We start from the raw sequence: 16,621 nt of genomic DNA, 5'->3' as shown, positions 1-16,621 counted from the left end.
CAAGTTTCAGTGAAAGCAAGAACTTACACATATTAACAGGAACCTATTTGCAATTTGTCAAATAGGGTGGTGAGAGAAAACCAGAATGAGATCCCTCAGATATGTTTATTCTCATCCCTGTTACCCAGAGGCCAAGTACTGAGTTTAAGGACTGTTCAGGCTCTTTCCCTGCTTTTCTACACCTCATCTTGCCTGGCATTTGTATATTGATCAAAGGGTGGGAAGACAAAATAAAAGGAGAAAAGAAAACTGGACTGAAGAAAGTATGATTTTTTAAAATTAGTTGACAGGACATTTAAAAAACTTTTAAAAATGAAGGCTGTATTACATTTTATTATTAAAAAGTGGTGTTTAGTTTTCTCTATAGTATTGTTAAATAATTTGATATAATTCTCTAGCCCAAGCATTCTGTCTTCTTTTTTGCAGAGATAACTGATCATTGGCTATATGAAATTTAATAATAATAGTAGCTGCCATTTATTGAAAGTTTATGTGCCAGACACTATGCTTATCACTTGTCATGCTTTGCACAATTTATTTAACAAAAACTGCATGCAAATACCAGAAGAAGAAGAAGTTTTAGAGAATTCTCACAGGTTCTAAGTTGCTGAAATTCAAGCCCAAGTTCTCAAAGATTTCATTCTATGGCCTCCATAGCCTAATTTACAATGTTTTGATATTATCAGTTCCTTGCCATTAAATTTCCTCTCAGCTTGGCAATTCTTAGATACAATAAAGGAAAGTGACTTCTAAATATTCTAAATTATCATCCTCTACATTCAGCTGTTATTTACATTTACATGTTCTTTTTCTTCATGTTTTATGCTCTCTTTTAGGCAATCACTGTCATTCTGACAATCTCCTCTCAATTTTTCTGGATTAAAAATAGGAAGGTTCTGAATAATGAGATTGATAATGTTTGTTCTAAAATGACACTATCTCTTTGAAATAGAAGTAATTTCACCTATCAGTCAGAAGCCCGGATGGCGTCCTGTGGTGAGCGAACCAGCCATAACAAGGAACCCATCAAAGTATCAAATTTCACTGGTTTCCATAATTATGTAGTTGCAAGAAAATGTAAAGTTTCTGGGAACTAGAAAGGCTGCAGTGACTCATCTAATTCATTGACATATTTAAGCATTTATGCCTTTAAAATCAGAGACAGACTTTTTGAGCAACAGCTTGTCAGGATTGGTAAAGCTGTCAAATTTTCATATACAAAAACAAATGCTGCACCATTGATATTTTGGGTAGAATTAAGATTCTCATTATCTTATTGCTACAGATGGTACACGATTCACCTCCTCAACTAAATAACACATTTAATTTGTAATGCAAATAAGAGATGCACAAAAGAATACTTTTGGCTATGTCTTAAGAGAGAGCCTTAGTTGACAATATAATGATGCAACATGTTATGAGCTATATCAGAAAACATTTTTCTACTATTGCCAAACAACAGAGAGTGCTCGTATGGGGTTGCCAAAGCACTAGAGCAAGCAAAGAACAGTATTCTATATTTCATAGCAATAGTTTTATGGCACATAAGGTCTAAAGGCATGGAAATGCTTCAAAACAGGTCCAAGTAAGGGAAAAAGACCAGTCAGTTAATGTCTCTGGAATAAAATATATCTCTAGTACCAGATATCCAGAAAATCATTTAATTCTTTTTGAAAATTGATTATAGATGTTTATTTGTAATAGCAGATCCAGGAGGACTTAATCCAAGATTATCACATGAGAGGATAAATGAGTTTCAGGGGACAATTGTAAGTGAAAATTTTAGTCATATCTAATTTCAGGGTGGTATTATTTCCTTATTCATACTTTTAATGTGTTCTATTGCACATGTCTGTAAAACTTACTTAATAACATTATGATCAGAAAAAATTGTCCCAAGTCTAACTCAATAGATGCAAATATATAGAAAAATAAAATTTACAACCCAAGTTGAAGCACAGTTAAATGTACATTAAAATGCAAAAAGTACAACTCTAGACATAACAGCATAGCTTGATGCTGAAAGATAAGCAACTCTACCTTGCATTCTGGACAACCATGACTTGACTGCATTGATTCCAAGAGTGTGAAGGATAAAAACAGGAAAGTAGGAAAGACAGGAAAAAAAAGTTAGAAATAAGGAAGAAAATATGAGAATATTAATTAGAAGAGCTATCCCATAACTTGTAAATGACATGAGGCAGAATACAATCCTAGAACTAAAGTGAAAGTAATACTTTCCAAGTGTAATAAATCCCAAGGCTTTGGCCACTAAAATAATTAGAACTATTCAATAAAAGAGCTAGGACTTGAAAAGGCATGTTGGCTGTCTTTGGGCCAAATCCCAACCAGCAGGCATGTTTTGTTTGGCAGACTGCATGAGAGAAGGTGGCTTTAGGTGGGGCACTTCACCGTAATCCCCACCAGTCCCTGTTACTCACCCCAGAAAGAATTGACCTATTAATGTTATCTGTCCTTTCTGCTTATTCAAGTTTGCAACATTCTAACTGAAAGCTATCCTGCAGAACATGAAGACTAGGCAAGCCACAGAGTATAAAAGATGATACTCCAGGATATTGTTAGAGAAAATAGAAATAAGCGACAGTGCTGTATTTTCATTCATTCATTAACAAATACCAATTAGAGACAAAACCCTTGGCAGATACGTCCTCTTGTCTCATTATATTGCTATTAGATAACACGGACAGTGTAATGCCCAAATCAAAGAGTGAAATTATCTTGTTGCTCTTATAAGCACTTTAAAAAATGTAGGCATATTATAGCTATAAATGCTACATTAAGTTATAAATTAATTAACATAAAAGAAAAACTCCTCTTCCTTGGGCAATATGGCTAACTGGTAAACTCTCAAAACATTTAATTGATTAAAACTAGAGCAACAACATCATCAATGCAGAGTTTCTAAATAAAATTATTGGGGAAGATGAAATTAAAGGTTGCATGCTGAATTTGATACAGCACCTTACCATCTTCAAATTGTTTCCTAAATATTATCTAATTTGATTTCCCTGACAAACTAAAAATTATAGCTCTGCCTAACTTGGCTTCCCTCCATAGCGACAATGAAATAGAAATTCAAAGAAGTTGGTGATCTGCTCATGGTTGGATAATCAGTTAAGAGCCCACTCACATGCAACTTATTAATCTTATGTGGATCATATTCAAATACCAACTACAGTTAGAGAGCATACTTTGGACTATTTCAATGTTTTAAAATTCGTTGCTTATTTTCATGGCCCAGAACATAGTCTATCTTAGTGAATGTTCATGTACGCTTGAAAAGAATATGTATTCTGCTATTATTGGGTAGTAAGGTCTACAAATGTCTTTTAGGTCATCAAACCAATTTTAAAAAATTATGAGGCAATTGATGAAATTATCAAGCAATTATTTAAAAATTAAAAAAATATTATGGATGATGTGAGTCCTTATATTTTAGAAATGTGTACTAAAATTGTTGTGAAAAAATGTAACAATAGCTCAGATTTACTTCAAAAAATTTGAAGGCATTTAGTTGATGAGGGCAAAAATGAAGCATGGTTGACTAGGTAGTGATAATTGTTGAAGCAGAGTGATAGGCACATGGTGGGTCCTTATACTATTCTCTCTACTTCTGTACCATGTTTGAAAATCTCCAAATAAAAAGTAATATTCAAATGTCATTTTCCAAGTTAAATGAAAAACAAATAAAAAGTAAAACCAGCTTTTGCAATTTATCAGGAGAGTATTATTATTATTATTATTTTTGTCTGCTGTGTGGTGGGGTCACATTTCATGATTTTTTACATGTGAGTATCCCATTATTGCAGCACCATTTGTTAAATTTTTGTTAGCTTGTTTTGCTTATTTGTTTGTTTGGGAAGTGCACTGACCTGGAATCAAACTCAGGTCCCCTGCGTGGCAGGAAAGTGTTCTACCACTGAACTACCCTTGCATCCCCCAGATTATTAGTTTTTACTATGCTTCCATTAATTGATAACCTATGGTTCCATCTTGCTAATTCGGCTAACATAAAGTGTTCAGATAAGTGTAATTATCTATAGGGCCTCAAATCACTGTATTATAATGGCCCCAAAAGTATTGATTTATATACCAGAACTCAGTGATTTTCATTCATTATGTGAAAATTAAAAATCTTGCTTTATAGAGCTATTTATATATCACAAAAGAATTTAATATTTTTCATTTATTTACAAAAGTCAACATTTCAAATATTATACTTATTTTAACTTTATTTTTTAAATATTAATTGGAAAAATGCTTATAGATAAGGATGTATTAAGAAATCTTTCTATGAACATTAACATATTGGATAATGTACATATCTTATTAAAGTAAACTGTAACTTTTAAGTTTGTGAATAAAATAAATTTTGGAATGTAGGCTAATTCTTTAAATCTGCCACAAATAAGTCCTTTAACAAATTTATGTTCAGTGTAATCGGTCATCACATAGGAATGGTTTCCAGTTTTGAAACCTTAATTTGATCTCCTTGTGACAGGCAGACTCTTCTAGAACCCTTTAAGACATAATTAAATATATTTTATTCCACCTTAATCTTCTAGTAATTGGAAATAATTATGGCATATAGAGAAAACTAAGGAAAGATAATAAACTCAATTACATTAAACATAAGGAGAGTTTTTGAAATTAGAGACTGGAAAATACTATGAATATTTTTTAAACATGAGAAAAGCCTTTTTTCCTAAAATACTTAGAAATTATAGCTTCTATTCTTACCCTCGCCCTGGAAGAAGGTACACTTTAACAAAAGGGTCAGAATAACCATTGTTGTCTCGAGGGATAAGGTTTCTTGCTTGGAGAATATGTATTATGAGATTTCCAAGATCATAATTAATTTGAAGCTAAAAGGAACAAAAAAATATCCCATTAACTTTTTTTTTAACATATCATACATTTATCATTCAATATTTTACCAGTATCTGAAAAAAAAATGTCTCACAAGCAGCATCAAATGTCAAGTCCATTGTGTTTGAAACTGAACAGAACAATTATAGTCTAATTTAATTGGAGGCTCCCAGAACATTTTAATTCCCAGTAAACGTGCTGTTCACTCATTCCAGGGTGCACATCGGCCTCTCTGAAACGCATTCAGAAGGAAAAATCATACAGTGAATGGTAGTTACATTTTAAACTAAATTTCTTCTCTTAGGAAAATAGTAAAGGCTGTCAATGCTCATGAATACAACCAATGGGATTTTGAAACTAAATTAACTAATTGATAACATTTGTCAGAAAATGTCATTTGCATTTCTCCAAACTTTTAGCAGTGGGATGGATGTCCCTCACTGCTGAAATGTAAAATTATTAAAAAAGAATATGCAGATTGTACTCTTCCTACATTACACTATCTCATGTTAAACCTGTAGCTACTTCTGCTTTGCCTGCTTTTCTAACAGAGTCAGAGATTAGGATAGTAAAATCTTGTCTACTAATTTTAGAAAGGTGAAGAAGAAAGAAAAGGCTTTGTCTCATAGATGCTCATTGGCTATTGCACAATTGTCACTGAATAGTAAAACATTTACAACTCAAATAAATATTTGGAGAAGCCAGTGTAATTCAAAATAACTGAATTAACATTTTTTTCTCCTTTAGGGTGAAAGGTTCTTTTGGTTTAAATTAGAAGAAGCTTCAATTTTGTTTGATGATCTTTTTGTTTATCAAATGACAGAAAGGAAGGGATCTGTATTTCAATGGGATCTATATTTCAAAGGGAAAAATCCATAAATACAAATGGTAACATATGTTTGAAATCCACACAAAATGGGCCTGCTGTGTTTATGTTGAATGTGGGATAGTCATTTAGATGAGTCAAATTTTCAGTTAAAATTTCATAATTAAAATAACTCTTTTGTATTTGATGATACAAAATAAATTAAATTAAAAGCAACAACAACAAAAAAACCCAGTCTCAACCATCTATTGACCTTCCAGCCAGTTCAGGTTATAAACTTCCACATGAAAGTATAAAGTATTTTCTAATTAAATAACCAGGGAATACCTGTGAACTCATAGCACCTCTAAGTAGAAGATTTGATTGTCATTTTAATATTAATATTTTAAAGACACAGAGGATAGAATACCAAGCAGCTAAACTTCACAGTACTGATTTTGATGTCCTGTTTACTACGGGATCATTTTTGTGTTAAAAGATTAACATTTATCTATCTCTACTGATGAAGCATCTGCTAATTCCCTGAAAGATGAATTCACATATGCAAAAGGGGACCACATGGTCTTAGTCCTAGAAGTTAGTCAACCTCTGGGATACTATCCAACTCCCATCTTTATAGTGGGAATCTGTCTCATCTTGATAGTCATCATCGTGATCTCAGAATTTGCCTGGGGCAGCTAACTAGAAGACAATGACTCAGAAAAGATGAATTTAAGAAATGAGATGAGTATGGTTAATGTGCTCAGAAAATTTTCCTGTCCCTATGCTTACCACTGCAAATATATACATCCTAGGCTAACCAAGAAGATCTGTTGCATCTCTAAAACAAATGTGGTTCCTTCTCATCAGACTCTGACATAAATAGTAGATAAGAGGAGAGTGAAGTTCAGAACATACCGTCTTATCTATAACTTAAACTTGTATCAGTGCCCGGTCATTTAGGGACTTCTCAAAATCTCACTTGTATCAGAGTATGACAGAATCCTTGAACTTAAATGAGATGGGAGGATTAAATGGGATAGCCAATGTGGACAGCGCACCTTGCTTTTGGTAAGCTTGTGAAGTCCTTACTGTCCTTCTGGCCCTTTCATCCACTCCCTTCCTACCTGCTTTGATCCATCTGCTACTGTTCAAACAATGCTGAAAATATGTATACCACAAGCTTGCTAAAACTATGCTATTACCTTCATTTAAATAGCTTCTAAAATTATTTTCATGAACTTTGCATAGCTTGAAGTTATCACTAAAGAAAAGGTTTTTCAAGATGAGTCAAATAAATTTAAGAACATGGGAAAATCACTATGCACAATTTATTTAGAGTATTAAACATTTTTGACAATTTCACACTAAAGCCGTCAAATACAGTTATGATGGAAACTGAAAGAATGTTTTGTGACAAAAAAATAAGAAGAGTTTGAAGGCCCTTTTTGTATTGAACAGATGATGTGAAAGGGAATTAAAGCCTCAGTAATTGGATTACCTATATATATATATATAAATTACTCAAGTTAGTATATGTTCAACCTGTTTATGTTTTCTGGTAGAAAATGAATCCTGATTTGCTTTTCCTGAACCACAAAAGCCCAGAGTCCCTCTGATCATCAAAAAAGTAATATGAAACATTAAGAAAAGTGCTACAAAGGAAGAGGGGAAAGTTTAGAAGTGCAGTCACTATGTGCTATAGTAGGGTATGAAAATATATAATATGGAACAATCTAATTTCACTAGAATAGCTCCCAAATCTTTAATTAAGCTGACATCTACATTCTCTCCTTTCCCTGCTAGACTTGGAATCAATTTTTAATCGATGAGGCACTGAAACCAATGTTTTTATTGAAACCAAAAGCTTGCAGGTTACTCTAAGAGACTGCCTCTCAACATTGCTAGATAGGGCCTTCAAGAACTCCCGCAGTTTGGAGAGAGAAGGGGGCATCTTCAGCAGTTCCCAGCCAGAGCAGATCCAGAGCAGGTAGCTGAATCTGTCAGGTGTTTACATAAGATTTCATTTAGAATAAGGTTTTTGCTTAAGGAAAAGAAATACAAAATCACTGTTACAAGAAAATAATCTAGGAGATCAGAAGAAATGTTGCTAGGATTATATGCAACTATAGAATTAAACCCTACTGCTAAAGTGAGACGAAAAACAATGGTAAACAATAAAATAAAAACAAGCCAAAAGAAACACAGCACATATTAGTCCACTTGCAGGAAGTTAAAAAAAGCGCAGATATTAGGATTTAGAAATTCTAACATTTTCTTTGCTATTGAAGAAAGTTCAGATCTGGTGAAAATAGGCTTTCTGGAAGTGAGAAATACCAGTGAGAGAGCAAAATCTAGACTACACAGGCAAACAGGCTCAGTCCTGCTGACTTCCAGGTGGCTGTTATTTTGTACTTGTTCTCTATTTCCACTTTCCCGTGCCACTTTTTCCTTCACCTATCTGTGTGTAGTCTCTTGGTTGATTTACGTCCTCCTATAACATTAGTTGCAGGCTAAATGCATTTTTATTACATATTCTTTTCAATTATGTAATGTCAGTGATCACTTTATTGTGTAGTGGCTAGCATCCCTACACTTACCTTCAAGCTTCTTTTTGATTTAGTCTCAACCATTATCTACAGGAACATTTCACTGCAGCAAAACTGATCTCATTGCATTACTCTCTGGCAGCAGTATCTTTCCTTCTACCATTTTTATTCCGGGCGCACTCTCCTGCTTTCTGTATGCTTATTCTCAAATTAATTCCAATATCTGTTATATTTTAAGAAGTCTTCCATGAAAATTTCCCATAGAATGGGTTGGAGACCCAGCTAGGACTGGGTCTGTTTCCCTAAACTAGAACTTACTACTTCAAAGAGTTATTATTTTATGTTGTTAATGTTTTCTTCTTATGTGACACTTTTAACCTACCCTAAATTACTTTTTCATATCATCTAAAGCACAGTTTTTCTAATTTTTTAAATTATATCCCCATAGTAAGAAATACATTTTGTGTTACAGCAGTGCAGAAACACAGAGAAGTAAAGCAATCGTGCTCTAGCCTATATTTTTCTGGTTACAATCCCCTAAAATGATTTTTTTTAATTACACATCGGTTATGACCTACCATTTGAAAAACATTTTTCTACAGGAATTGCTCAGCAATTATTTAGTGATGGTTGCTCAGAGGAAGAAAAGAAAACATTAGCTCATGAAATTCTTCAAATTTTTAGGAGATCTTTCATGTTAGAAGACTTTTCAATACATTTAATGTAAATAAGATACAAACACATTGGCACGGTTAAAGTGAAAAACAGACTTTAAAGTATATAATTTCATAAGCATAATTCATAAAACATTATTTTGAGTTAAAATACTATTCTATAAAATGGGATTTTTACTTTACAGTTTTGTGGGTGTTAGAGAATAAGAAAGCTGCTAAAAGTGTGTTTACAATTTTAATAGGCCAGTGGAAAAACTAGTCTCAAAAAAGGCATAATGATGATTTTTCTAAAAACTTTCATACCTGAATTTCCCCCGTAATTGGATGAGAGACAACCTTTGTTGCATCAGTAGGCTGCAATATTAAAAAATATATATTACATTAAAGGATCAATCATTCATGAAATTTACTATTTCAACTTCCTTCTGAAATTAATTTATTTTTGGTCAGAGCACACTAGCTGGAAATATATTTTATCCATTTGGCTGCTTCAGAATATGATATCTATGCATATTCTCAAGACATGTTTACATTTCATAGATACATAAATCTATTTTTCATTTTGCTAAGCTTGCTTTAAAGCTATAATTTCATACTAGAAGTTATATATTTTCATTACTTAAGACACTGCATACTTTTGCTTTAAAATACTTAAGTCTTTACAGGTTTAAAGATTTATATTTGAGAGAGAAACGAAAAACATTGTTTTATATGAGGAATGCCTGCAAGGACAGATGATATAATTTCTTTCCTTGTACTCTGTTGGGTGCTCAGTATCTCCTTGCTCCCCTTCAGACTGCAGCACTCAGGCAACATAAAATTTGCATTTTAACAATTTTTAAGTGATAATTCAAAGTTATTAATTACATTTACAACATTGTGCTACCATCACTATCATGTTACCAAAACTTCTTCATTAACCCAAATGGAAACACTTTGCTCTAGAAATGAGAGCAGTAAAGAGTCAAAAGAAGACAACTATATTCATAGTTTGGTCAATGAAATAACTAAAGACAATTAATATAGTCACTGGCAAAATTATAGGTGTGAGTGTTAAATTTTCTAAGACAACTTTTTTTTTATTAGCTTAGCTCATTTTGCCCCTTATTACTAACCAAAAATCTGCTTCTGACTACAAAGGATAAAATGCTTGCAAGTTATTGAACAGTTATGTTTATTTGATAATTACATTTTAAGTTTCAAGAAAAGCAAACTGAATTTAGAAGAAGGACCATATAAACTGTTGGGACTATTTGTATTACACTTCAAGACCAGGAATTTTTCTAAAACCAGATATTCTTGAATCTCAGTCCAGAAGAGTTGGAAAATAATGAAGTAAAGAAGTAAAAAATAAGAAAAGAAACAAGAAGAAGCAAAGAGTAGTTATTCATAAGTTATTTCCTTTTCCCACTATAACACGGTCAGGAATCTGGATGCTGCTGGAGTTACTCACCTGACAAGGAAGCATTTGTTAGCGAAGCAGCTGATAATTTTAAAGCTGAATGTTAACGATAGGACCAGGAGAAAATTGAGCCAAATAACTTGTTTAATTTTGTTTTTTTCTCCACCAGATAACAACCTCAGTTTATAATTTGTAAAGCTTTTTCATAAACATTATTGGCTATGTGTATATTACTATTTATTCCAAGTAGAAGTATAGACAGAAAATATAAATTTCAATTATGGTTATAAATTCAAAATGATTCTTGGCATAGGCCACACAAAGCTTTGTTTCTAGACGGCAAGCTATCCATGTATATTGAAAATACATTTGAATACGTTTAATTATTTCATATCTAAATACTCAGTGTAAATATCTGACAACTTTGAACAACATAATTAGCTCTAGGATGGGATTTATAATAAATTCAATTATTAAGGAAGTTCAGTCACTGAAATAACAAGAGGTTTATTACCACGTTTCATCTTTAAGCTACTGAGGGTGTAACCCAGTCATTACAAACAGCATTTCAGAAAGGTCCCAGCATACCTTAAACTTTGAATGGTTTGAGATAACACTCAGATCATATTGACGGCCTCAATGACCACATGACAGAATCTTGCATTGCAGTTTAGTAAAGCTAGGAATTAAAGTAGCAATAACCAGAAAAAAAAAAAACTTTCCTTGTAAGCTTTAAGAAGGAAATATGATTCTTATATTTGCAAGATTAGAAAAGTAGAGTTATTTTCTCCTTCTCATCTCCTTCTCCATCCTGGCACTGTATATTACAAGAATTGTATTCCATTATATCGCATTGCAATTGTTATTCTGTTTTACTGTTTGCCACACTCAGTGGACTCTAAGCCTCTCTGTGATACCTTTTTTTCTGGGCAGCAAATAACAATGCTTGGAATTTAATTTCCCAAATATCCTGTACCTTTTCCACAATGCCATATATTAAAACCTTTCAGGTTTAGTCTCAATGGCATTACTGCCTCCTGCAGCTTTCCTTCAGTCTCATGACCATGTTAGAACTCATCTCTTTCACATCTATGCTTTTGCTGAGTTTTGTTTGATCTCTCTTGCAGTAATGGCCATTTTCTCCCTTATGATTTGAATGCATCTTATATCCTTTTAGAGAGCCAATTATTATGGAAAAAGGTCTGTACATTGATTCATTCTGTATGCCCCAGATATTTAGCAGAGAACTTTTCATATGTTAAATATTCAATACATGTATGTTATACTTGAATATATGTTCATGAATTGATACGATGATCAGAATTGTTTTAAGCTCAAATATGAAATTTACTGCATTGAATATAGTCTGTGGAAAGTACTATGAGTCATATCCCCTTATTTGTCTTGACTACCAATGTGCAAATTGATGAAAAAGACAGATTTAAAAAAGAAACTCAAGGAATTTCTTTCTTTCTTTCTTTTTTGGAATCAGATATATGTATATTTAACCACTTTGTATGTTTTTATGTGATGTATATTTTTACATTCAATAAGTAAAAATCTATTCTCAAAATTTCGATGATAGCTTGTCTCCCTGTATGATATTTTCTTATTTTCACTTCATTATACATTTATTTTGGGCTTACATGCATTTTTTCTTCTGCTGATTCTTTTTATAATAATAAATAGTAATATAACAATAGAAATATTTATTTAAGCTCTGGAATTATGATCTTATTTTAAAATGTTTAGATTGGTTTTTAACATAATTTCTATTTTTTTCTGAACAGCACCATATATTTAAAGATTAATTCTTTATGAATTTTAATTGACTTGAGGATAAGGGAGTAATTAAAACAATTATAGTAGCCACATTAAAAATGTAAATACAAACAAGTAAAATTAATTTTAATATTATGTTTTATTTTGTTCGTCATTCCAAATATTATCCTTTCAACATATAATTAATGAATAAAATTATTAATGAGATATTGTACATTATCTTTTCATACTAAATCTTTAAAATTTGACATGTAATTCACATATAGCACATCTCAATTAGGACTAGCCACATTTCAATTTGCTCAATTGTTACATTTAGCTAGCAGCTATCATATTAGACAGCACAGCTCTATACTTTTATATTTCAGGAAGGGAACTGCAACTACATGGGCCTACATTCTTGGTATAGACAAGAAGTACTTCATACCATAAAACTTGTCAATATCATTTCTGCAATGTTTGTCTCACTGTACTTCTTTTTGTCTTCTCATCATTGCCCAAAATGTTACCACACTACAATAAATCAAAATTTATATTCCTATAATATTACAGAGACTCACAGGTGACTGTTTATGGTTTAATTCACAAATATTAATTCATTTTGTTACTGTTCTGTGCAACTAAGAAATGGTTCTTGGCTCTTAAGGTGTTTGCAGCCCAGTAGGGAGTATAAAATGAGTAAACAAATAACTGTACTTAAGATATAAAGTGTCTTAAGAGATGTCATAAGGCATCTGGCACTTTCAAAGAAGGAAGATTAATTCTGACTCTGACTTTAGGGAAGGATTGGAATGTGGAAAAGACTTCATGTAGGCAGGCTTCCTGTTATTTCATTTTTGCATAAAGCAAAAATCGCTGGCTTTATTACCCGCAGATTGGATAGTGTGCTGGCTTGAAGCTGTTATGGACCCCATAAAAGGTCATGTTCTCTTAATCCATCCCTGTGCGGGCAGACCTATTGTTATGTGGGACCTTTCGGTTAGGTTGTTTCCATGGAGATGTGACCCAGCCCATTCAAGGTGGGTCTTAATCCTTTACTGGAGTCCTTTAGGAAAGATAACGGAGAGAGAAAGCTCAGAGAGAAATGCCCTGGGGGAAGCTGAAAGAGAAAGAAGCACCCAGACACATTTTGTAGTCAGCCATTGAAACCTGAACCAGGAGAGAAGGGCCAGCAGATGTCACCATGTGCCTTCCCATGTGACAGAGGAAGCTTAGATGCCAGCAGCCTTTCCTGAGAGAAGGTATCTTCCTCTTAATGCCTTAATTTGAATATTATCATGGCCTTAGAGCTGTAAATTTGTAATCTAATAAATCCCCTTTATATAGGCCAACCTATTTATAGCATATTGCATTCCAGCAGCTTTAGCAAACCAAAACAGAGGTAAATGCTATGGCATGATGTCCTCCATCTTACAACCTCAAGGCTTTTCCTTTATTTTTTACTACTATGACATATGTACACCTATGTTCTAGGCATGCAGTTTCCTGTTTCTGAGATTTGTCTTCATGCTACACATGCTGCTTGGAACGTATGTCCCCTTCCCCCCATACCAAAACCAGATCATTCGCTTACCATCTTCAACTTTGTTAACCTTACTCCCCAGGTGCCCTAACTCTACTTATTCCAACATTATACCTTCATCAAATTTGCTTTTCACATATCATTATTGATCTATAATTAGATTGGTGCTTCTGAAATTTCAAGGTTTGACAGTGGGATTGAGAATTTGCATTTCTAACAAATTTCCAGATGATGCTAATGCTGTAACCACTGAGCTGCAAGGTTGGGGAGGGATGTTATCCATCTCTGTATTTTAGCTACCAAGTTTGACCACTGGAACTGAAGGGGCATCCAAAAGTATTTGTTCAAAGCTGGTAGGGGTGGAAAGTAGATATCTCAGGAAGCAGGGAAGTCTTTTAAACATGGGAGTGACTCAATCAGATATTCATGTCACAGATCAGTTAGTTGAAGAGCAGATTAAGGTGAAGGAAGAGAGACTAATGAACCTAAATGCAAGAGTGCAGACAAGAAATAATACTTTGCTAAAGGAAAATGGTAATTTAAGAGAAGAAAGAAAATTACTAAAGATGTATGAGAAAATTATATTTTGCAGGATTAGGGTTTGGTGATTGATCACATAGTGTGAATAAGTAGAAAAGAAGAGGCAACGGTCCTCTTAAATTTATGCTTAATTTTCTGGGAGGATGAAGATGTCATTTGCTGAAAACAAGAGGATCAGGGTGGCAGATTTATGGGAGAATCATAATATGTTTGGTTTGGAAACTTTGCTATGCTGGTTTTGTCATGTATTTAGGTCTTCTCGATTGAGATATTCAGAAAGCAATTAGGACTATCAATCTGCAGCTCAGGAGACAGATCTCAGCTAAAAATTAGAATCAGACATAGTAAGCATAGAAATGATGCTTGAAGCAAGTGGTTCAAGATTGATTAAAAATGTTTTGGAATAAAATAAAAGGAAACCCAGAACCTGTTTTAAATCTAGATGACAAAAGTCTCTAGAATCCAGAATTTTTTAGTTTTGTATTTTGGGTTAAGGGCTTTGTTGGATTTATTTTGTGCCCTGCCCCTTATCATAGTACCCAGCACAGTAATTATTAAATAATTGAATATATGAAAAATCTAAGAGGATGAAAAATACAAGCAATATTCCATAAGATAATAAGAACTAAATTTAGCAAGACTTTCAAATTACGTTACATAGAAACACCGAAAAAAACAGAAACTAGTATTATGATGCTGATATTTAAATGGGATCATCTACAAGATTTTTAAAAACATTTTATTAAAATAGAAGCTCCAAAAGATAATTCTTCAGCATTAACACATATTTGCATGTGGTAAAATACTGTTGCTTAACATCTATTCTGAAATTTAACCTGTCTTTGAATTTACCATGCTAGTTAGGTTTTCCTATATTTGGTGGGAAGTAAGTTGTTTTATGATGTGTCCTTTTTAAGATCAATATACCTTTGTTGTTTGCTTCAGAATAACAGGGATTTATGGTGCTATCTATTATGTTTTTATACTTACTGAAACCAACTTTGTTTTCTACTGCCCTGACACTCTACTCTAGAATAACTGGTTCCTCATATGTATCCCACCATATCGATGCAAACATTGTGTGCATGGTTGAACAAATACAAATTTTTTTCCAATGTATTTATTAATCATGAGGTTAATTTCTCTACTAAGAATTACACCTATATGTGAAGGAAAAACCACAAATTGGCTACAATTTCATTTCCTCTTATAAGGTTGGAAATTGAGTTCTCTTTTCCTTCCCTAGCAACTTTGAATTAATGTTGGAAGTATTTGTTTCAAATAAAGAATTGCATCAACAGAACTTTACTAGTATGGAAACTGGGGATAAAATTCAAATGGTGATCTTATGTTACTGTTTTTCTTGGTTCCCTACTGTCCTAAATTCTTGTTATCTCTAGCCCTGTTTATCTTTTATTAAGTTATAAAGTGTAATGTAACAAAATCACTATGTATACAGAACTGATCTATACACCTTTTTAAGAAAAGTAAGTTCACAACTAAAGAAGATGGGAGTCATATATCAGTAATCCTAATAGATAAAAATTAAAAACAAAAAAAGCATTTTAAACAACTCTCTAGCTAGGCTATTAATGAAGATATGACAATATATATGCTTACTATGATAATCTCCCATGGAAATAAAAGAGAGATAGAGAAAGTAAGGATGGGAAGAATCTTAAGTAAAGGTTCCTTCAAGAAGTTCAGTTGGTACGTGGGAAACTTCTCTGGCATGTCTTCAGATCTGCAGCCTGTCTCCACATCAGCCTTTTCTCCCTCCTGAATTAAGGAAAGGGTAGAGGCAACCAAACGCTACTCTAATGCTTATCTCTGCCTGGGCTTGGGATGAATCCTCCCTGCTACCTCAGCCATCTTGATTCATTGGTGACACTTCCCTCTTCCATCTCTGCCTCAGGTGGTGTAGAATTCAAACCTTGGCTCCAGTCCCTGCCATGTGTGTGACCCTAAAATGGGAGTAATAGGAATATTTTTATCATGGGATTATTGTGAAGGTTAATCAAGTTGATACAAAAGCTCTCTGAATGGTTTCGGGCCTCTGGTAAACTACCATAAGTATGAGAAACTACCACACCCATAACTGTTTTTTTTTTCAACATATATAAATCTGCTCTTGAACTTAAAAATAATAAACAACAAAATATTGCCTCTACTCCATTACACTTTAACCACTACTCTCTCTACTCTAAAGAGTGGTAGGCATTTGCTTGGCTCCCCTTTTGAGCCACCATTTATTCCTTGATCTACTGCCCTCAGGCTTTCAGCCCATCAGCAGCTCTGTAAAAGTCATCTGTGATTGGCAGGCTGTCAACGTCAAAAGACACTTTCCTATCCTCATCTTATTATTATTACTTTTCAACATCTTTATTGAGGGATAGTTCTTCATTGTATTTTAACTTTTTGCAGCCTTTCAAAGTCCATCATCTTCTCATTTGTTCA

At 33.2% G+C, this 16,621-nt stretch overlaps 1 protein-coding gene across 1 annotated transcript in view; it reads right to left on the bottom strand.

Annotated features, from left to right (window-relative positions):
- Nucleotides 1–16,621, bottom strand: part of PCLO (piccolo presynaptic cytomatrix protein) — a 440,945-nt gene that overhangs the window by 77,865 nt on the left and 346,459 nt on the right. Inside the window, exons 14-15 of the mRNA XM_077151839.1 lie at nt 9,222–9,272; nt 4,762–4,886 (exon numbers count right to left, since the gene is read on the bottom strand). Of these exons, the coding sequence (XP_077007954.1) occupies nt 4,762–4,886; nt 9,222–9,272 (176 nt within the window). The remainder of the gene's footprint in view (nt 1–4,761; nt 4,887–9,221; nt 9,273–16,621) is intronic.

This window comes from Tamandua tetradactyla, chromosome 1, assembly GCF_023851605.1.
Source record: "Tamandua tetradactyla isolate mTamTet1 chromosome 1, mTamTet1.pri, whole genome shotgun sequence".
In the NCBI taxonomy this organism is placed as follows: Eukaryota; Metazoa; Chordata; class Mammalia; order Pilosa; family Myrmecophagidae; genus Tamandua; species Tamandua tetradactyla.
The sequence above is the reverse complement of the archived record's forward strand: the minus strand, read 5'-3'. Positions and strand labels throughout refer to the sequence as shown.